This window comes from Elephas maximus, chromosome 23, assembly GCF_024166365.1.
Source record: "Elephas maximus indicus isolate mEleMax1 chromosome 23, mEleMax1 primary haplotype, whole genome shotgun sequence".
NCBI lineage: Eukaryota > Metazoa > Chordata > Mammalia > Proboscidea > Elephantidae > Elephas > Elephas maximus.
Window position 1 is genome coordinate 60,555,194 of NC_064841.1, and position 24,045 is coordinate 60,579,238.

Below are 24,045 nucleotides of genomic sequence, written 5' to 3' on the forward strand. Positions count from 1 at the left end.
ATCAAATTGATTCCAGAAACCCTTTTAGACTCTTTTTAAGCAAAAGGTTCCCATGGTTAACCATTAAGCAATGCCCAATGGAAGATGTCATTTTTAACTGCATTCTTAATTTTGAAGAGAACTTCCCTTGCTTTTGGCAGAATCTGTATGTATTAATTCAGCACCATTACTTTTAACTACTTGATTCTGTAGTACGATTCTACTCTTCTGTGCTGTGTATAATTTAATGTGGTGTGTAGGCAGTTAATATTGAATACTTTGTGGTTATTTTCTTCACGATATTAAATACAGATAGGTGGATAGTTTTACTCAGTTCTTTAACACATTTGTAAAATATGCCAGTGGCACAAAGCTGTGTCTTTTATGACTACATTTGTTGTTTTAGTAATTTAGGGTTTAGTTTCTTTTCTAGCTTTCTGTACAATTTAATGTCCTGCTACCCTTACGGGTGGTGATGCTTACTGTTACGCATGTTTTATTGTGAATGTGTTTAAATAACTGAGTTGTCTTCTAGGCCACTTCAGCCCAGATACACGAACATAAACTTCAGTGCTAAAGCTTTATATTATAATAACTTCACAAAATTGGAAACTCTTAGGAGAAAGCTTGTTATTTTCAAAGTGTAAATCCTACTATACAATTTCTTTCTTAACTGACATTAGATTGTTTTTGGTCATCTTTTACCATGTGTTCAGCCTTAGAGCCTACCTTTTGTCCCACTTATATACCTACTTTGGTGTCAGAGTCTTTCCTTCCACCCCATGCTACACCTCTCCCTCATACTAATGCTGCTGAAAAGCGTAGTCGGTCCCCTGTTGTAAGGTCATAAGTTGTAGGAATTGGACAACTGTATAGTATATTGGCAAAGAGCACAGTTTTTGCATCAACTAGACCTGAGTCTGAATCTTGATTCTGTTGTTCGATAACCTATGTTTGTCCTTAAAGGAATTCTTTTTGGTCTTTTAAAGTAAGTTTCCTCCTCTGTAAAATGAAATATGATATGCCTACCTCACAGGGTTGTTGTGAGGATTAAATAGACCAATGTATGTAAAACACTAGATTAGTGCCTGGCACATGAAAAGTACTCAGGAATTGGTTTCCGTATTTGTTGCTGTTGTTTAATTTAAAGGTAGTAAACACATGTATTCATCTCTGATGACTTAAATAGTTTCTTATTGGAAAGGCTTAGAGACTGGCTTTAGGGAAAACTACCTAAATACATTTCATGTTAGGTAAGTGGGGAGCACTAATCCTTTGAAAATAGCTGAATTATCCTCCCAGTTTTTGCGACATAGATTAGCCTGCAGATTAAATGTGTAATATAGAGTTAGATAAAAGCAGAAGTGTGGAACAGTTTAAAAAAAGAAAAATTAAGCTCATATATTAATAAAATCACTTTTTTTTTTTAAGGGTTTTCGATTTTTAAAGATTTCTCTTAGATCAATTTAAAGATATACTTAAGAATTACTGGTTCATTTTAATATCACTGTAGAAGACATTGTGTTATTGCAAGAGTAGTAGTGGACTGGGAATCCGAGACGTGGGGTTGAGTCCTGGTTTTACTGTTGACTTTATCACATATGTCCTTGGTCAAGTAACAAAAGCTCCATACTTGTAAAATCTGATGTGTACCATTGTGCTCATAACCTGACCTACCTCACTTACCTATCTACTCACTGAGTTGCTCGAAAATCACATGAAATAATTACATCTAGACTCTTCAGAAAGTACAAAAGGTTATCCAAGGAAAAGTTAAGCGTTATTTTAGTTCTCAGCTTTTTTTGGTTGTTGTTGTTCCCCTATATTTTCAGAAAATATAATGTTAGCGTTTTATGAGTTGTTAGAAATTGAAATCATATCCCTGGCCAGAGGCATTTTGGTAACTCCTTGCTTGGGTTGTCAGGCAGCAATATTACTTCATAGGTGAAAGGGCTTAGGTGTTTCCCAAAGAGTCAGAAAACAGTTCCTGGATAAGCTAATTTTTCCAGAAGTGTTACTGGCATTATAGATAGCAGTTGCAGTCCCTGCTCAGAACTGATCACCTCAGTTAAGCCTGTGATGAACTCTACTCAGCTTTATTTTCATCTGCATTTATGTATCTAGTTTTTGGTATATTAATTTATATTTGAGTATTTTTGAAGTCGTTTTGTGTCTTTTACGTGAGACCTGGTCTTGTTTTCTCAGCTAGTTTGGAATCTCCTGAAGAGTAAAGACCATGGTCCTTTCCCTTTCTTCACAATACCTAATAGATCGGGCTCTGCCTTGATGCTTTCTTATTTGTTGTGGCTGAGTAAAACTTAACTAGAGCATGGTTCTGTTGGTTTAATTTTAATAAAAAATGTGCATCTGGGGAAATTTTAATTAGTTTTAGTGTATACCTATTCAGAATTAAAGACAAAAGGCCTCAAAACGGTATATTGCTTGATTTAAAAAATGTGTTTAAGCTACCATGCATTTCAAAAAAGCATTACTTTTTTGCCCTTTTCCAAATAATCCTGTGTTAATTGGCTGAAAGACATCTAGTAAGTCTTCATTAGATAGTTTGAATTTTTAATACTGTAATCTTTTGGAAATGGGTATTTTTTGTTAATAGGCATACTGTTAAATGATACTTTGAAAAGGCATTGTGCTTTAATGAAAGAAAGACTTTTTCTTTTCCACTTTCCCTTTAATTAGTTACTAAATTATTGGTGACTCTTAACTGTTAAAGTTTCTGATGTAAACCTTGATATGGAGGAGACTATTCTTGCAATACTTTTGATAGTTTATTTAGAAATGCCAACATTTGAAAAAGAAACTAGTTTTTACTTGCACTGATGATAGCTTCCCCAAACACAAAACAAAATGAAATGATGCCCTTTATCTTTGTACTTCACATCTACTAAAGATGATGTTTCTTCCAGATTAATGTTTGCATTTTGTTTTCCAGACTTTTTTTTTTCTCTAGAACTAATGATGATGCCACTAAGAACTGTTTTTGCATCTTCTTCAGGTATGTCACTGTCTGCTGGATCTTCCCCTCTGCATTCCCCCAAGATTACTCCACATACGTCTCCTGCTCCCCGAAGAAGAAGTCACACTCCAAATCCAGCCAGCTACATGGTGCCTTCTAGTGCCTCTACACCTGTTAATAACCCTCAGACTCCATCTTCTGGTCAGGTGATCCAAAAGGAAACTGTGGGTGGAACGACTTACTTCTATACAGACACAACTCCAGCACCTGTGACTGGAATGGTATGTCTAGGTTAAAGTAAGCAGTATGGCGCTCTTCAAACAGTTCCCACTTATTCAGGAAGATCTTTACTCCATTCTTCCTCCTTTGATGTGAAAAAGTGACAAATTTAATTTTCTAACTTCGATGGGATTTCTAGTCTCTTTGTATCTCTTCAAAGTCATTTACTTCTACATTATTAATAACTCTTTCCTTTTGGACAAATCTGGTGTTAATCAGGAATGAGACCATCTTCATACCCTAGTCCTTTATGGCATATTTTACTTATGTGGTCACCTAGTAATCCTGTGAGCTGGAGTGAATGTTTAGTGACATTTGTTTATGGGTATAGATAGTTTTATCTGTAGTAAGAAGTTGGAGAATGTAGATGGTATCTTATCAGTAGTTTTTGAAAGCAAACTGATAAACCCTTGCCTTAGTGATTTAATAGCTAAATCTCTGGATAGCACAGTGATGTGTAGTGATAAGAGGTCATTGCTAAGGAGGAGATAGGCTCAAGATGTGGGTGTGGATGAGGGAATAGCTACCAAAGGATTGATGATGAAGAGAGAGAAGAATTACGAAACAAAAACATGCCTACAAAGACCAAGGTAGGAAGAACATGCCCAGAGTGAAAGAATTCTTCTCAGTGCATGAGTGGCCTGGGGAGGGGGACAGGAGAGAGAGAAAAGCGTTGTCATGTTCCATTAATTATACTTTTTTAGGTTCATTATCTTGTCCATCTTCAAAAATTATTGTATCAACTATAGAAAAATCAGTAATAGATGAAGAACTCATGAATAAGAAAGCCAAATTCCATTAAAATGGTGGACGCTGGTCTAAACCTTAGACGCTTGACATAATCATAGAGGATAGACATATATGAAAACTGTATTTAGATTTTAATAAGCAGATTTTGATCTTCTAAGTTAAATATTTATTTCGATTAAGTTTAGTATTTTGCTGAAAGACAATTTGAATGGAAAGAGAATAGGTTTCAGAGGCAGGAGCTCTTTTTTTACTTTTAAGTCTTATTTCTACCTTCACTTTATGACTCCTGAATTTTATCATCTCTGAGACTGTTTCCCTGTTTGTAAAATGAAGATTAAATGTGAAAACATTCATAAAGTACCCATAAATCATATGAAGTGCTTTTTTTACGTGAAAAAAAAAAGTTAATAGTTTTCTTTGGTCAGAAAACTTTCCAAAAGCTATCGTGGAACAGATTGCTGAACAGAAGTCAAGCAGTTGAGGTGCAGAGACTTCCCTTTGTTCTTTTAAGTAAGACTTCATCAATGTTTTACTTTTTTTGTTTATTATATTTTACAATTATTTACATTTTTATTTTATTTCATGATATATGTAGAAAGAACAAATTTAATTTGATTTATAAAGGGGCTGGTCACAAAACTGTCTCAGCTATTTTTATAGAGATTAGATATGGCATAGTTTTATAACGTTTCTACCCTTCAAGCCACTCTTACAGATACGCTTACGGTAACCGTGAGGTAGTTGAGCCAAACTGTGCCGTCTGAGGCATGGAGAAGGAGGTATGAGTCTCCCCGTGGATATAGACTAAAGGACACCTTACAAGTATTGCAAAACCACTTCTTGCTTGAGATCCAGAACAGGGTAATAATCTGAGGGCAACAGAAATCAGTTGAACTCATTTTTAAAAGCGAGGGGAGAAAAAAGTTTGTTTCAGCTTTTAAAGTGAAAGAATGAAAACAATTAAAGACTTATTTTTAAATGTACCTTGATATTGTATTCATGGACCAGCGAAGGGAAGAATGAGGCAGAGGAAAAAGAGAAGGAGAAGGGATGGGGTAAGGGTACAAGCAGAAGAATGAAAGGCAAGAAGCTGGAAGCAGATTTAGTAACTCTGTTGTAGTTTGCTTGGAAGGTAAATAGCTTGTTGTACCCTTCTGTTCACTTATGCTGCTGAGTTTAGAGTATGTTGGTCCTCCTTCCTTTTGCATTTTGAAGTGTTTATAACAAGAATATAAATAGCACTTGGTTCAGATTGGCCACAGAAAGCTATCAAGAGGGCAGTTAGTTAGACAGCCAGGACAGTGTTACTTTCATTATCTTCCTCTCTTCTATTTGCCTCTAAAAAATACCTACAAACTGTTGGTATAACATTTCTTCTGAAGAGCTACTTTTGCCTTCTCATTGGAACTGAAACATTTTTATTATTTTGAAGAAATGTTTTTTTCTCACTAGATTTTTAAAAAATTGGATATTAAAATATAAGGTTATTTTTAAAGAAAATTTGTTCAGAAAGTGTACTGGTGATAGCTGTTCTTTGAAGTTTTTAACTCGTTCTCATTTAAGATTAAAACATGATCAAAACGGTGGTGAAGCTTGTCAGTCGAGAAGCATCTGTCACTGCATCTCCCCCCTCCCTACCTTTTTAGGTATTTCCAAACTATCATATTTATCCTCCAACTGCACCTCATGTTGCTTATATGCAACCAAAAGCAAACGCACCTTCCTTCTTCATGGCCGATGAACTCCGACAGGTAGGCCTTCCGAATTCCTGGTGGAAATGCTTCATGTCTGCTGTGCTTTAGAGAAGAACAGAGCGCTTTCCAGCTCGTGTTGTTTAATCAGATTTGCTGTACTAAAGCTGATAGAATTTATGCCTTCCAATTCGCATATTTTTATAAGGAAACCTGGTTTTCAAGAGAATACTAAGTAATTTTGTGTTAGAATATAAAGCATTGAATACCTGTTTAAATGGGTCACCTTTCTGCACTTCATATTCTTTGAATCAAAAGTTTTGAAGTATATAAATGACTTACATGGTTTCTAGCCTTCAGACCACTTTTTGCTAATATGCATAGGTTAAGAAAAAGTAGTTTGGCCCAGAGATGAATCTCATTTTAAAAGAGCTTGTTATTTTACAAAGTAAGTTCTATAAAATAACTTAGTTTTTTGTTGTTGTTGTTGTTGCTGATTGTTGTTTCAAACAGGTATTCTGTTTAAAAAAAATCATTTGGTATGCAGAACTGCAGTGTACACTCAGAGTCTTAGAAATATTTTTGTTTCACAGAAGTAAGTTCTACCAGTATAATGTTTATATAACGAGGTATTGCTTAGCAGACCCTGAGTTTAACCTCAAAGATAGTCCTGTGCTTTGGATGATAACACAGCTACCTAAGTCCAGCCTTAGTTATGGGCACATTTAGCTAGGACTGGAATTTAAACATTTTACCATCGTTAGAAATGCCGTTTCATGATTTCAGCATCAAAGACTGTGCATACCGGAAATGTTAATACTTAAGTGATTTGGTTATAATAGGAAACCCAGATTTCAGAAGCCATGTTTAGACATACTCGTTTCCTTTTTCTTTAGGAACTGATCAACAGACATTTAATAACAATGGCTCAAATTGATCAAGCCGATATGCCAGGTAAAAAGTAAAGTGACTCATCCTTTCTTTTAAAGGATGTTATAATTTGCATGTGGTTGTATATGTTTTTATGTGTTAAAATAGTTAATTACCATTTATGAACATGTTTCCCTGCAGTCCATTTAAGAAGAGTTCCTAGGTGCCATTGATCATCCAGCTTATTTCAATCAGTTTTACATGTGGCAGTATTCTAGTTCAGCAGAAAGTTTAGTTAGTTGCGAGGTAATTTATTAGAATATTAATATTAATAAATATGTGAACTAGAATATTACCTCAGAAAACTTGATAAAACATAGGTACTTAATGAACTTCTAATTTTGAATTACACTGAGGGCTTAGGGAGAGGGTTATTATTATTGAAACTACTATGTGCCGTACAGTGCACTAATTAAGTACTTTATTCCTCGCAATAACCCTGTGACATAGGTACTTAACATCTCCATTTTGCATGTGGGGAAAAGTGAAACCGACGGGTTAAGTAATTTACCTGTAGGACCAGTGGCTATTAAATTGCTGACTGAGTCAGGATTTGAACCCAGGTTTTCCAGACTGTATTACATGCTTCTCAGAGAACATTAAAATTTCTCTTCTAGCTTACTTTTATGTAGCAGAATTAAATGTGGCGTAATTTACCAAAACTTTATAAATAATATAGTAGGAATAAATTTGCAGTAGAGATAATCTCAGCACCTATTTCTAATCAAAGATACAGCACAGTCCAATGTACATCTTCTTGAAGAATTAAAAGGAATATGTCTGGCTATTACAGCTGCAGACTGATCTTCCCAGTTTAGATGGAGACTGGGGAGACTTACATGTCATAGCCTTTGAAGTGTTCAGGTTGGAAAACTTATTGATTATTTAACATTCTGTTTGAGATCCTAAAACCAAAACCAAACAAAACCCAGTGCCGTCAAGTCGATTCTGGCTCATAGCAACCCTATAGGACAGAGTAGAACTGCCCCATAGAGTTTCCAAGGAGCACATGGTAGATTTGAACTGCCGACCCTCTGGTTAGCAGCTGTAGCACGTAACCACTGCGCCACCAGGGTTTCTTGTTGAGACCCTAGGCAGGGCAAAATGAAAAAAGAAAAATTGGATGCAGAAAGTTTGGAAAATAGAATACAAACTTGTCATCTGCAGATGATATGATTGTAGATTAGACAATATTTGAAATTTGAAGACGGCTGGATATAAGATGAATACACATCAGTTTCATTTCTATGGACCAGTAGCCAAAAAAAAAAAAACCCTCAAAAACCCATTGCTGTCAAGTTGATCTGACTCACAGCAACCCCATAGGACAGGTTTCCAAGACTGTGATCTTTAAGAAAGCAGGCTGCCACATCTTTCTCCCATGGAGTGGCTGGTGGGTTCGAACCACCGACTTTTCGTTTAGCAGCCAAGTACCTAACCATTGCGCCACCAGGGCTGCTGGGACCAGTTGCAAATAACTTAAAAATATGATTAAAAGAGAAGATGCTTGTCTTAGTTCTCTAGTGCTGCTATAATAGAAATACCACTGATGAATGGCTTTATCAAGCAGAAGTTTATTTTCTTATAGTTTAGGAGGCTAGAAGTCTGAATTCAGGGCTCTAGCTCTAGGGAGAGGCTTTCTCTCTCTATTGACTCTGGGGAAGGGACCTGTCTCTTCAGATTCAGTTTCTTGGTTCCTTGGAGATCTCCATGTGGCTTGCCATCTGCCTTCCCCCGTCTTTGTTTGCTTCTTTGCTTGTTGAATCTCTCTTATATCTCACAAGAGGTGGACTTAAGATATGCCCTAAAATGATACTACCTCATTAACATAACAAAGACAGCCCATTCCCAAATGAGATTATAACCAAAGGCATAGAGGTTAGGATTTGCAATACATCTTTTAGGGGAACACACTGCAATCCATAACATCCTACCATTTGGTCCCCAAAAAATCATGTCCTTGCCACATGCAAAACACATTCACGCCATCACATCATCCTAAAAGTCTTAAATCAACTCCAAGTCCAAAATTTTGTCTTCTGAATCATCTAAATCAAATATAGGTGAGACTTCAGGCATATTCCATCCTGAGGCAAGATTCCTCTTCATCTGTGAACCTGTGAAATCTAGAATACAAGTTAGTTGCGTCCAAAGTACAATGGTAGAACAGGCACAAGATAGACATTTTTATTACAAACGGGAGAAATTGGGGGGAAAGAAGGGATAACAGGCAACAAACAAGTCCAAAACCCAGCAGAACAAATTACATTAGCTCTCAAGTTTTAAAAATAACCCTCTCTGTGACCCTCTGGACAATGGCCCTACCCTCTGGATTCTAGGTAGAGGCCCCTGAGCCCTGGGCTTCAACCCTGCCTTCCAGGCCCACTGGGTTGGCAGCTCTGTTCCTTTGGCCTTGGGCAGCCCCATTTTCCTGGTCCATCTGAGTGGTGGCCCCATTCCCTCAGCCCTAGCAGGCCCCATTTTCTGCCCCTTGGACATGGCATCCTGGCCCCCTCAGCTCTGGGAAGCAGCCTCATCCCCTCGATGCTTGTGAATACCACCTCGCATTCTGGAACTGAGCTGGTGAAGGTCTGTCTCTTTGAAACCTAGGGGGCTGTGGCCCTACCCTTTGAAACCGAAGCAGCCCTGCCTCGCATGCTCCTTCCAACAGTTCTGCTGATCTCCGAGTTGCTCAAGGGATAGTCCTTTTCTTTTCTTGGAGGACAACAGATGTAGCTCCTTTGGCCTGTTTCCTGCCTGTAGAATTCCGAGAGGCAGACAGCTTTCTTCCCTTTCATTCTTTTCTCTGTCCCCTTCAGTAAAAACTGGTGAGTTTTCTGCTATGTTAGTTGATTAGTTCCATCCTTCACTGGCTTTATCTCTTTAACAAAAGATGGTGTAGTCACATCCTTGGAGAACATTCTAGGATACGTGTCATTAGTTTGTACAACAGAATTTTCCAAATCTTTAAGTTTTGTTCTCATTTTGCAAGGTTCGTTTTTAAGTCCATCTCTTTTCTCTTACATTTTATTATAAGTGGCAAGGAAAAATGACACTACCCCTTCAAGATCTTGCTTAGAAATCTCCTCAGGGAAATATAGGTAGTCCCCGACTCACTGTGGAATTCTGTTCCAGTGATGTCAGTTCTGACCTAGGTTGAATACCTCTTAAGTTTTTTTTTTTTTTATCACTATTTTTATAAATCTGTTCTGTGAATGTCTGCAAGTGAACACCAGAGAATGATAACATCAGCAAATAACGTGCTGCAACATTGATGTAATATATATTACTAAAAATAAGATGTGCCAAAAACAAACAAACAAAAAAACCACAGACGGTTTTAAGTGTAGCTCATTATAACTCGGATACATCATAAGTCAGAGAGTACGTGTATCCAGATTCATCACTTATAAGTTCTACCTTTCACCAAACATTTGAACATAATTCAGTCAGTTTCTTTGCCACTGTGTAGAAAGCATTGCCTTTCCTGCATTATCCAGTCACATGTTCATTTCCTTTTAAGATCCCACCAGAAGCACGTTTAACATCCACGTGTCTAGCAACAGCCTGTTGCTGGTGCCATATGTATTCTCTAAGATGATAGACACTTTTTCTATGGCTGTCTTTACTTCCTTCTGAGCCCTCACCAGAATTGCCTTTGATATCCACAATTCTACCAACAGTCTCTTCAGGGCAATCTAGGCTTTTACTATTAGGCACCTTAAAACTCTTCCAGCCTTTACGCGTTACCACTTCTACATTGTAGGTGTTTGTACATACACGTTCCTGACATAGAGGTTGCATATCATGGGGTAAGGAAGGAGTTGGAGAAGATAGTTTTCTGTATGGAAAAGATAAAATTGGATCATTATCTCAAACCATATTAAATATCACCTCCAAATAGATTAAAAGTTTAAATATCTAAAATGGAACCCTGAAACTCGTACTATAAGTGAATTCAACATTTCAGTAAATTAGGATTTTCTGTATAGGACATACAGAAATACTGGTAAGTTTTACTAAATTAAAATTATAAACTATAAAAAGATACCTTATGGTTAAAAACAAACAACAACAAAAAAACTTGGAAGAAGGTATTTGCAGTCTATACAACTGACAAAGGCTTAGTATGAAGAATCTAAAATGAACTCTTATGAATCAGTAAGATCACAGAGAACTAATTAGACAAATGACCGGAGGGTAGGAATAGGAATTTCACAGAAGAGTATGATCAATAAATAGATGAAGAGATGTTGAATATCACTGATGATTAACCCAGTACCCATTGATGATTAGAGAAATACAGATGAGATACCATTTACAACTCAATGGTTGGCAAAAAATTTTAAGCCTAAAAATGAGAGTATTAGAATATGAATCTACATGTTCTTACATATATTACTGATGGTAGTATAAATTGGTGAACCTGCAACCACTTTGAAAAACTCCTTAAGTTTAACATCAATCGATATACCCTATGGCCTAACAGTTTTACTTCTAGATATAAACTGCTATATATTTTCAGTTAGAAAATGTACAAGATGTTCATAGCATCACTGCTCACAATAGCAGAAATCATGAACAATCCAAATGCTTATCCAAAGGTCAGTGGATGAATTATCTGATACAATCAGACAGTGGAATTATTACACAGAAATTTACATAAAGGCGTTATACTGACATGCAATATGGAAGAATCTTAGCAATATAATATTAAGTTAAAAAAAAGTAAATTGCAAGAGACTAGATGTAGCATGATACCTTTTTATAAAGTTAAATGACTAAAATTTATATATAGGTATTTATGTATATGTATAGATCTTGAAGTGTTCTTTTTGATGATGAATGCAACACCACTCCTCTTCAAGTTGTCATTCCCGGAATAGCAGACTATATGATTATCAGATTCAAAATGGCCAATACCAGTCCATTTCAGCTCACTAATGCCTAAAATATCCATGTTTACGTGTTCCATTTCATTTTTGACGATTTCCAATTTCCCTGGGTTCATACTTCATACATTCCAGGTTTCAATTATTAATGGATGTTTGCAGCTGTTTCTTCTCATTTTGAGTTGTGCCATATCAGCAGATGAAGGTCCCAAAGGCTTTATTCCATCCACATTGTTAAGGCCGACTCTACTTTGAGGAGGCAGCTCTTCCCTAGTTGTCTTTTTAGTGCCTTGCAACATGTCATCATCTGGCACTGTGTCAGACAGTGTTCCGCTGCTGTTCATAAGGTTTTCACTGGCAAATTCTTTTCAGAAGTAGACTGACCGGTCAAGATCTGTCCTGAAGTACAGTGCTATCAGTGATAGGGTAATATCCATATGCCTGCCTACAAGGAAGACCAGTTAATACGATTGTTATTTAAATTTACACACCAACCACCAAAGCCAAAGATGAAGAAATTGAAGATTTTACCAGCTTCTGCAGTCTGAAATTGATTGAACATGGCATCAGGATGCATTGATAATTACTGGTGACTGGAATGCAAAAGTTGGAAACAAAGAAGGATCAGTAGGTGGAAAATATGGCCTTGGTGATGGAAACAATGCCGGATATCAAATAATAGAATTTTGTAAGACTGACTTCTTCATTGCAAATACCTTTTTTCACCAACATAAATGGCAGTTATACACATGGACCTTACCAGATGGAATACACAGGCATCAAATTGGCTACATCCGTGAAAAGATACTATGGAAAAGTTCGATATCATCAGTCAGAACAAGGCCAGGGGCAGACTGTAGAACAGACCATCAGTTGTTCATATGCAGGTTCAAGGTGAAACTGAAGAAAATCAGAGCAAGTCCATGAGAGCCAAAATACAACCTTGAGTATATCCCACCTGAATTTAGAGACCATCTCAAGAATAGATTTGACACATTGAACACTAATGACTGAAGACCAGACGAGTTGTGGAATGACATCAAGGACATCATACATCAAAAAAGCAAGAGGTCATTGAAAAGACAGGAAAGAAAGAAAAGACCAAGATGGATGTCAGAGGAGACTCTGAAACTTGCTCCCGAATGTCGAGCAGCTAAAGCAAAAGGAAGAAATGATGAAGTAAAAGAATCGAACAGAAGATTTCAAAGGACCTCTCAAGAAGACAAAGTATTATAATGACACGTGCAGAGAGCTGGAGATAGAAAGCCAAAAGGGAAGAACACGCTCGGCCTTTCTCAAGATGGAAGAACTGAAGAAAAAGTTCAAACCTCAAGTTGCAATAATGAAGGATTTTATGTGGAAAATATTAAACAATGCAGAAAGCATCAAAAGAGGACAGAAGGAATACTGAGTCGTTATACCAAAAAGAAGGTCGACGTTCAGCCATTTCAAGAGGTAGCGTATGATCAGGAACTGATGGTACTGAAGGAAGAAGTCCAAGCTGTACTCACAGCATTGGTGAAAAACAAGGCTCCAGGAATTGATGGAATATCAGTTGAGATGTTTCAACAAATGGATGCAGCGCTGGAATTGCTCGCTTGTCTATGCCAAGAAATTTGGAAGGCAGCTACGTGGCCAACCCACTGGAAGAGATCCATGTTTATGCATGTTCCCAAGAAAAGTGATCCAACCGAATGCGGAAATTTTCGGAAAATATCATTAATATCACATGCAAACAAAATTTTGCTGAAGATCATTCAAAAGTGGCTGTAACAGTATATTGACAGGGAGCTGCCATAAATTCAGGCTGGATTCAGAAGAGCATGTGGAACCACGAGTATCATTGCTGATGTCAGATGGATCCTGGCTGAAAGCAGAGAATACCAGAAGGATGTTTACCTGTGCTTTTTATTGACTATGCAAAGACTTTCAAATCTATGGATCATAACAAATCATGGACCACATTGCGAAGAATGGGAATTCCAGAACACTTAACTGTGCTCATGAGGAACCTGTATATAGATGAAGAGGCAGTTGTTTGAACAGAACAAGGGAATACTGAGTGGTTTAAAGTCAGAAAAGGTATGCGTCAGGGTTGTATCCTCTCACCATACCTATTCAGTCTGTATGCTGAGCAAATAATCCAAGAAGCTGGACTATATTAAGAAGAACAGGGCGTCAGGATTGGAGGAAGACTCATTAACAACCTGTAATATGCAGATGACACAACCTTGCTTGCTGAAGGTGAAGACTTGAAGCACTTACTGATGAAAATCAAAGACCACAGCGTTCAATATGGATTACACCTCAACGTAAAGAAAACAAAAATCCTCACAACTGGACCAATAAGCCACATCATGATAAACGAAGGAAAGATTGAAGTTGTCCAGGATTTTATTTTACTTGGATCCACAATCAACAGCCATGCAAGCAGCAGTCAAAAAATCAAAAGACTCATTGCATTGGGCAAATCTGCTGCAAAGGACCTCTTTAAAGTGTTTAAAAGCAAAGATGTCACCTTGAAGAATAAGGTGCGCCTGACCCAAGCCATGTATTTTCATTTGCATCATATGCATGTTAAAGGTGGACAATGAATAAGGAAGACCGAAAAAGAATTGATGCCTTTGAATTTTGGTGTTGGCAAAGAATATTGAGTATACCATGGACTGCCAAAAGAACGAACAAACCTGTCTTGGAAGAAGTAGAACCTGAGTGCTCCTTAAAAGCATGGATTGGCGAGACTGCATCTTACATACTTTGGACATGTTGTCAGGAGGGATCAGTCGCTGAAGAAGGACATCATGCTTGGCAGAGTAAAGGGTCAGCGGAAAAGAGGAAGACCCTCAATGAGATGGATTGACACAGTGGCTGGAACAGTGGGCTCGAGCATAACAATGATTGTATGGATGGTGCAGGACCGCCCAGGCAGTGTCTCCTTCTGTTGTACGTAGGGTCACTATGAGTCGGAACTGACTTGACAGCACATAACAACGATAACAGCATGTATATGTATATGCATGTATATGTACACGTGCATACATACATATGTACATAATATATTTTTGAGTAATACATATAGATGTAATACAGTAATTCCTGTGAAAGCTGGAAACTGTGTTAAAGCAGAAGCTTGTCAGAAAAGGAAAATTCAAATATTTTCCAATAAAACAAGCAATAGAAAAGTGGTAAGACTGCACCTTGTCAAAGGCAGAAAATTTGCATTACCTGGAAAAAGAAGGCAGTTCCATCAATTTCCAGCTCTCATAGGTTTCACTGTAAATTATATAAAAAGGAAGAATAAAGAAAGAAAGGGAAGGCAGGAGTTAGTAGAAAGGACCAGTATGGTTAGATCTAGGTTAATGTTAGGGTGTTTTGCATTGCTATCAATTATCTACGATTTGCAGGGTTGTAAACTGTTTTCAGAGAACCCAGATCAGACACCTGGGGAATATCCTTTGGGTGACGTATAGTTTTCCACTGAAGCACAGAATCTTTTCTTGTGCTCTGTAGGGCTCAGCGTGTCTTGCTTGAAGTGAATGCGGGGATCAAAGGAGATGAGAAAGATTTTTAGTAATTGTCAGCATTGTGTCTCACACAGTTTCTTTGTCACACATGAATACCACTGTTGGCATGATCAATTTCAAGGTCCTTAGTAGTATGGCATTTCGGCCATAAATGATTAAGTGCTCAACTACTAACTGAAAGGTTGGTGGTTCAAACCCACCTAGAAACCCAAAACCAAACCCAGTGCCCTCAAGTCAATTCCTACTCATAGCGACCCTATGAGTAGAACTGCCCCATAGGGTTTCCAAGGAGCACCTGGTGGATTTGAACTGCCGACCTCTTGGTTAGCAGCCATAGCACTTCACCTCTACGCTTCCAGGGCTTCCAACCCACCTAGAGGCACCTCGAAAGACAGGCCTGGTGATTGCTACTTGAAGGTCACAGCCTTAGAAACCCTGTGGAGCAGTTCTGCTTTCACACATTGGGTCACCACGAGTCGGAATCAACCCTACGGCAGCTAGCAGCTACAACAGCACGGCATTTTCTGTGATCCGATGGCAGTGTGCCTCTTTCAGCTTCATCTCTTCTGTGTTTCACACTGTGGTCACCATATCACCTAGGGGTTAAGAGCACAGACTACAAAGTCAGCGTGCCCTGGATTTGAATCTCAGCCTCCCTTTTAGCTGTGTGGTTCTTATTTTCCTTATGATGAAATAAGGATCTGTCTAAATTTTCTTAGTGCTGATGTAACAAAAATACCACGAGTGGTGGCTTTAATGAACATAAATTTATTTTCTCACAGTTTAGAAAGCTAGAAGTCTGAATTCAGGGTACTGGCTCTAGGAAGGCTTTCTCTCTCCATTGGTTCTGGTAGAAGATCCTTGTGGGTTCCTTGGTCGTCATCTTGTGGCATGGCATCTATCTTCCCCCCACCTGTGCTTCCTTGTTTCTGTGCCTAATCTGTTCTTTTTATATCTCAAAAGTGATGGAGTTGAAGACACACCCCACGCTGATATGGTGTAAACATAATAAAGAAAACCCTATTCCTAGATGGGATTCCATCCACAGGTATCCCAAAAAAGCCAAACGCACTGCTGTACAGTCAGTTCCAACTGATAGGGATCCTATATGAAAAAGTAGAACTGTCCCATAAGGTTTCTAAGGCTTATGGAAGCAGACTGCCTTATCATTCTGTTGGTGGGTTTGAACTGCTGACCTTTTGGTTAACAGCCAAGTGCTTAACCACTCTTCCACAGGAGCTGTCACTGATCTAGAGAATAGGTTAAATATGGTCCTTTGCCTTCGCCAAATACTTTACACTCATTACCCCTTAGTTCTCACGACAGTCCCATGAGGTTATCCATTATGGATTGAAATGTGTCCCCCAAGATATGTGTTATAAATCCCCAGGTATTTCTTTCTAGTTGGTTTTCTGTACATATATTGCGTGTTTAGTAATCTCCTTTTCACTTAAAGTGTCTAGAGCATTCCTAGGTCATTCGAGACAGTGCATGGAAGCCGTCCTGTTGGAAAATGTAATTGTGTTTGAAGCATTAAAAAAAAAAAGTACATGTTTTTCTGGATTGTAAACTAATACAGTAAATCCCAGAACTTACGTAAGGCGGAAACCCGTCAGAAGGAAAACTAAAATATTTTCTACCAAAATGAGCAGTAGAAAAGTGGTAAGACAACACCCTGTCAAAGGCAGAAAACTGGTGAGACCCAGAAAAATTAAGGCAGCCCCATTGAGTTCTGGCTCTCCTAGGTTTCACTGTATATGTTTCTTCTAGAAAATAGCAGTATAAAGAAGAGAAAATAAGCTGCCTATTGGAAACCCTGGTGTTATAGTGGTTAAGAGTTTGGCTGCTAACCAAAAAGATAGGCAGTTCTGATCCACTGGGTACTCCTTGGAAACCATATGGGGCAATTCTACTCTGTCCTATAGGGTCGCTTTGAGTTGGAATTGACTGGAGGACAACGGGTTAGGTTTTTTATTTATAACCTATAGAGAAACCACTCACTGAATACACTTGGTATACAACTTCCCAGACTTTATATGCAAGATCAAAAGGGGATTCAAGATGTATAGTTTACAGTGCTTAACAGTATATTATGAGCAAATCCTATGTATTATATACTCGTAAGCATAATTTTTCTTTCTTGGAGGAGCGTGGACGGCATGGTGGTAAAGTTGTTTTCGTTTCTGTTAAGGATTAAAACTATGTTAATTGCACTGAATGGCTGTACTATAACCATAACTTGTTCATAACCAACTCCCTATAAGACATTTGCACTTTGAATTTTTTCCACTGTTATTAATGATTAATAAACTACAGTGAGCCACCTGTATTAGCTGTGTATCTGTTTCCTCAGAACCAGTTCCTTGAGTTGTACTTAATGAGCCAGGGCTTGGTTTTGTAGACTTTTGATACAGATTGCCAAATATATACATACATACATACACACACACACACATATGTACACTCCCCAATTTAATGTTATTTGTTTTGAATTTCTTTTTGCTTTAAAAAATAAGAATATTTAACTTTATTATCTAAATAAATTTTGCACAAGATGAAATATATAAAGAAAAAAATTTACCTTTACTCAACATCAGAATCAGGTATGTTTAATATCTGTAAGTGATAGCTCAAATTGTTGCTTATAACTGAGAAATCAAAAATTTATATTATGCTGTCAAAGATAGGAAATACTTTTGTGTATGAGGTTTAGTTTTCTTTGATTGTTTTATGCTGCCTGTTTTTATTGATCCTGAAACCATGTTTTATAGAATTATTATGAATGTAGACACAGTTCTGCAATAAAAAGTATATTGTGATACATGAGTGGTTTATGGTAGGTTTGATTTCACCTTTCTTACTGTGAGATATTTGAGTGTTTGCAATTTAAAGTCATCTTCCTATGAATTACTCTAGCCGTCCCTACAGAAGTTGACAGCTACCATAGCCTGTTCCCTCTAGAACCACTGCCACCACCCAACCGGATACAGAAATCAAGTAATTTTGGGTACATTACATCTTGCTACAAAGCTGTAAATAGTAAAGATGATCTGCCATATTGCCTTCGGAGGATACATGGTAAGCAAAAGAAATGATCCTCTTTTGTAAGCATGTTATTGAGGCTCAGGTTATTCAAACTTTCCTGAATATCTTGATTTATTTAATATTTGACTTTTAAGGGCAGTATTTTATTTGGAGAGCAGTACCTAATAAGTGATGTATAATGTTTTTTTTTACTTCACGTTTCTGATGGAATAAGGGGTGGTATTGTTTACAGTTTACTGTAGTAGAAAAACTTTCTTTTTCAGGTTTTCGTCTTGTTAACACAAAGTGCATGGTGTTGGTTGATATGTGGAAAAAAATCCAGCACTCAAATATTGTAACCTTGCGGGAAGTGTTCACCACTAAAGCATTTGCAGAACCTTGTGAGTAATTGGTGGTTGTGTTTCTGCTGGGGGCTTCATCATTTGAAGGCAGATTGCGGTGATGAGTGTTGGTGCTGTATTTCAGCTCTCGTGTTTGCATATGATTTCCACGCTGGAGGAGAAACTGTGATGAGCAGACACTTTAACGACCCTAACGCTGATGCCTATTTCACAAAGAGAAAGTGGGGTAAGAGAAAGAGGCAGACAAGCCTGTTTTGACAGATTCTTTTTCTCTGTGGAAGAGTGGTTTTGTATTTTAAAATAAACGTAAATTCATCTCCATAATCGTTCACTTATAAAGAAGCATCTCAGAGACATGAAGTTGGTCTGCAAGAAGTTAGGAGATAATGCATTGTGTGTGTATACTGAGACTGAGATGGGTTATGGAAGACTCGCCAGTATCTCATGTTGGAAGGGATGATAAAAAAGCTTTTCCTCTTAAAAATTTTCTTTTTTCTATTAAAAATGTAGTGCTTTCGGAATAAAGATGATTTGGAAAATCCAGTAAAGTAGAAAGGAAAATAATCTCTTCACTTCGCCATCTTTTTTTTTTTTTGCATTATTATGCTTTTTTTATCATATTATATTTCCATCTATCATGATAATAGCTATTTTCCCCCTAATTTTTATATTTTCCAAATATGTTTTTAGTGACTTTCTCGTGGTCTAATGTGACGGTATCATTTATGTGCTTATTTCCGTAAACAAATGTTTTTGTTTAAAGGTAGGATTCCGTGTTACTTAAGGAGTCAGTCTTACAGATAGATTTTCAAGTAATTGTCTTTCTTTTTTTATTTTAATGTGGTGAAAAATATATATATAAAACGAAACGTTTACCATTTCAACCATATTTTCTTTTTTGACCCTTTACTTTAAAACTTTTTTGATAATTCACGTTTTGCAAAGGATGAAAATATTTTAATTATATCTAACAGATGTTTATTAAAGGGTAAATGTTTTTAGAAAAATAAATCTGCTTTGAGATGTCTTATTAATATTTGTATTTGAAGAAGGTCTTATTTTCTAGTTGTGGAGCAGGAAAACATTGCATTCTTAATTATGGTTTTTAATTTTTTAAAGGGTTTTCTTGAACATATGCTGATAGAAGTTAAGGGCTGGGGGACTTCAGTCCACATTACTGTCATTCAGATTTTGGCTCCTTACAGATTCTAATTATGGATAAAAATATATTACTTCTGTCTGTGTACTGGTGACTTTGCTTTCTGCTTTTTGACGGTTGAAAGAAGAAAGTTGTGGTTACATGGCTGTTTCACATTAAAAATCTGGTCCTACGGTGTGGTTAATTTTTTCCCCTTTTGCCATGTCATCTGTAGACACACACATAATTTTGTTGAAGGGGATGTGGTATCACTTTTCCTATAGATAAACATGGTTGTAGTTGTCCAAGTTTATTTTAGTAATAACACCTGTGAAATGACTGTTGGTTTTAATTTATAGCTGGGTTTCTGAACCTCAGCACTATTGACATTGGGGCCAGATTTGTTATGGGGGGCTGTCCTGTGCATTGCAGGATGTTTGGCAGTGTCCCTAACCTCTGCCCACTAGGTGCCAGTAGCACCCTCCCTTCTCCCACAGCCGAGGCAACCAAAAATGTCTCCAGATGATGCCAGATGTCCCCAGGGCGGGGGGGGGGGGGAGTTCACCCTCTCCGAGAGCCACTGATTTATAGCAGTCCTTGTTAGTTTTTTTTTCTTTTTAATTTTTATCTTAATTGTTATGTTTTTGGTGTTAACCAATTATTTGATATATTGATGTTTACATTTCCACACAAATCAGTCCTTTTTCTAGTATTTAAAGGTATTGATTGGATGATTGTAACTTTTCTAAAGGTACCATGTGTGTTTTAATTTACAGCAACTTCCAATACAAGGCAATCCCTTGTCTTCCCAATGGGTATGTTAAAAAAAAAAAAAAAAGGCCAATGTTTGTATAAACTTTTAGGGACATAGACGGAAGTCTGATGTTTTCTTATACTATGTAATTTGTGAGCACAAACTTGAAAATCATGTATTTATCATAAGAAATATATTAGTTTAGAAAATGGGAATAGTAATAATACCGTACCACGTAGGGGTTGGTAAGAGCTTTAAATGAGTTAATGTGGGTAAAGAATCTGGCACACAGTAAGCACTGTGTGTTTGCTGTAACTATGCCTTATTACCATATTTCACTAAAGAGTTAAATTTAACCTCTTCATATTCATCTTTGATGTTGTCTTGGCATTTATCACTAGAGCCACTTTTTGAGTCCTCTTAACACTTTGTTTCCGGAGTGTATTGTCTTCAGGTCTAAGTTGAGAGAGAGCAGTTTTTTAATTTTACTTGTGCTTTTTGCTGGAAATTTTATCCTTCCATAAGCGTCCATTTGCTTTTTATCATCTCTACAGTTAACCATTTAACTCTATTGTTTTTAATATTGATACACAAAAGGTTTGTTTACAACCATATGAACACTTGGATTGGTAAGGTTATATATCCTTGAGTTAATTATAAAATCTAGGTTAAATTTATATGCCCTTCTTTTCTACTAATTTAAGTATTAGCCCAGAGATATCATCAAGAAGCACTTAGAAGAGCTGACAGAATCAGGATGACTGCTTGTAATGGTAGGCCAGATGATGTTTGTGTTTCGTCGTTACCCATGTGTGGCACTCACTTTTTTACATTTATGTTTGTGTAAATTGGATATCATCTGTCTGACATGGCTGTAATAGAAGAGGGTAAACAACGTAAGGAAAAAAACTCAGCATAAACGATGGTTTATTGTTGTTGTTAGCGGCCACCGAGTTGGCCTCAGACTTAAGGCAGCCCCATGCAGACTGTTGTGACCCACAGGGTTTTCTTTGGCTGATGTTTTTGGAAGTGGGTCACCAGGCCTTTCTTTCTAGTCTGTCTTAGTCTGGAAGCTCCGCTAAACCTGTTTAGCATCACAGCAACACATAAGCCTCCACTGATAGATGGGCGGTGGCTGCACATGCGGTGCACTGGCCAGGAATCAAACCCAGATCTCCTGCATGGAAGGCGAGAATCCTACCACAGACCTACCACTGCTGCCATCAGTAATGGTAGAGACTTACTTCTCTCAGTCCGCAGAATGAGCACTTCTCATATACCTGAACGATTATGCAGACCAGGGTTACCCACATTTTAAGTAAGAGAACAATTTCTGCACTTATTGTTTTTAATGAAAATATGTATTTACTTGATTCACGATTAAATATAGATGCATACTTTAAATAATTCTGTTTATTGTTCAGAAATTATAATAGCCGCGGAAAAGAGCATTTTCAGTGAGAGCTTTGCTGCTGCTAACAATGTAAAGATAAAATATGAACCGGAAGCTTTGGGTTTGTCCCTGAAGTTCTTACTAATGGAACTAAACGTTTAAGGTGTGTGTATTGAAACAGCAACAAACATACGGATGTGCTATGCCATGGGTATACACGAATTTTCTTCTATTAATTCTTAACCAATTTCTTTTTTCAGTGTTATTAAATTTGTTAATTTCTGTTTAGATTTTTTTCTGTTTCGTTTTAGTTGAATACTCAATTGGAGATACTATTTTAAAGTTTATTTGCTTTACAGGGCAACACGATGGGCCATTGCCCAGGCAGCATGCCGGATTATTGCCAGAGTCTCTTATTTGGGCATATATCGTCCAGCTAAGCTCCGCGTTGCGTACTATTCACACGGCAGGTTTGGCATGTCGCGTTATGGACCCAACAAAGATTCTGATAACCGGCAAAACCAGGTACTGGCATTTTGAGTTCTGGCTTCTTTATTCAGCATCTAATCTTTGACAGCTTAGTAAACAAAATATGATGATTTGTTTTAACTCTGCCTTTTCATATGCCCCATCCAGAAGCACTGCTGTGACTTTGAGTTCATGTGTAAGTTAAAAACAAAGTTGAATTTTTAATAAAATAACTGGTTATTAGCCAAAAATCTTGGTAAGGGGTGGGGAATTGTGTGCCATTAGGGCTGGTAGAATATAGAAGTACTAGCAATACAACTTGTATTTGTAGCATGAGTCAAAATCAGCTGGGTTTTTTTTGTTTGTTTTTGGTGAAAATAAACGCAGTAAAACCCACTCCGGTCCAGTTTCTAGAGATAACGATCAGTTGCAGTGGTTACATTCTTCACGTTGTGTCAACATTCTCCTCGTTTCTGTTCTGGTTGTTTCACTTCCATTTACTTATTCTCCCTGTCCCCCACCCGCCTCCCTTCTCCTCCGGGCTTTGGCATAGCTGTTGACCCCTTGTCTTATGTAGATTTTTAAAAAGTGACACAGGACTTAAGGATGACAGTCTTTACTCTTAGGGTTAAACAGTCACTTCGTTTAGAGGTGACTTTCAGGGGATAGCTTCGATTCAGGGCTTGAAGAACAATTCAGGGCCATAGTCTTGGGGATTCCTCCTGACTCGTAGGTCCAGTAAGTCTGGATTTTTTAAGAATTTAAAGTTCTCTTCTACATGTTTCTCGCTTTCTGTCTGGATTCCTCTTTTATGTTCCTGATCAGAACGTTTGGTAGTGGTAGCTGAGCACCATCTAGTCTTCTGACCTCGAGGCGGAGGAGGTAGTGGTTTATGTAGACAGTTAGTCCTGTATAGTCTGGGTCCTTCTCTGACTGTTTGGTCACTGGGAGGGCTTTTTAAACACAGATTGCTGAGCTTTACCCCCAGAGTTTCTCATTTAGTAGGTCTGGGGTGGAGCCCAAGAATTTGTATTTGCTGGTTAGGCTCCATGCTTTGAGTCCCACTGATGCAGCGTTGTGTAACACAGACCTTGACTTTACCTGAGTTTTACTGGAGTTGCTATAATTTTGAGAATTGTCTTGGGCAGCATAACATGAAGAGCCCTAGATCTGGTACAAGGTTATCTGGGTTTATAGGGTGGCTCTGCTAGTTACTGTCTGTATGACCTTGAGCAAGTTACTGCTCTGTGTTTCAACAACCATATAAAACAGGTACTACTCCTCATTTCCCTCATTTATAAAGTGTTAAGTTTCCATTAGTATATGATAAAAAAAATCTTATTTTAATCTGTTTTCTTTAAATTCTCTGGTCCTTAAAGGTTGCGAGTAAATTGTGTTGGAGTTTTTGATGTTTTAACGTTTGATAACAGTCAAAATAATAATCCATTGGCATTAATGGCTCAATACCAGGTAAGTAAGAATTAGCATGGATACTTTATCGTAATAACTTAAAGCTTGATTTTTTTTTAAGACAAATTTTATTTTAAAGCATTTCAGGGTTTTTATTCTGGGGGTGGTCTCTTGCAAACTTAGAAAATATTTTTATTTAATGACTATAACATTTTTAGTGTAGAGCCTTATGGTTTGTAATATACAGACTTGACGGTGTCAGAGACTCTAGCTGTTCACAGTGAGAAATTCTTTGTGTGATTAGGAATTGTGTCTTCAGCGGAGGTTAAAACGGAGAAGTCAGTTGAATGGGTTATATAGTAAATGAGAGTTTTTTTTTTTGTGCTCCTTTAGCGCTAAAATCACACCTTGAACACCTGTTTCACTTTTAGAACACTCGTCCCACTAGTAATCCTAGAATTTTAGAAATGTTTTCAA

General features: G+C 37.4%; 1 protein-coding gene across 3 annotated transcripts in view; it reads left to right on the plus strand.

Moving 5' to 3' along the window:
• PAN3 (poly(A) specific ribonuclease subunit PAN3) overlaps window positions 1–24,045 on the plus strand; it is a 171,450-nt gene that overhangs the window by 123,234 nt on the left and 24,171 nt on the right. For all 3 annotated transcript variants that reach the window (XR_007515085.1, XM_049867478.1, XM_049867477.1), the window contains 8 exons: window positions 2,993–3,234; window positions 5,629–5,733; window positions 6,570–6,627; window positions 17,936–18,097; window positions 18,328–18,444; window positions 18,530–18,631; window positions 22,050–22,215; window positions 23,538–23,628. Coding sequence is in view for 2 of the 3 variants with exons in the window: in XM_049867478.1 (XP_049723435.1) it covers window positions 2,993–3,234; window positions 5,629–5,733; window positions 6,570–6,627; window positions 17,936–18,097; window positions 18,328–18,444; window positions 18,530–18,631; window positions 22,050–22,215; window positions 23,538–23,628 (1,043 nt within the window). In the remaining variant the exon portion in view is untranslated. The remainder of the gene's footprint in view (window positions 1–2,992; window positions 3,235–5,628; window positions 5,734–6,569; window positions 6,628–17,935; window positions 18,098–18,327; window positions 18,445–18,529; window positions 18,632–22,049; window positions 22,216–23,537; window positions 23,629–24,045) is intronic.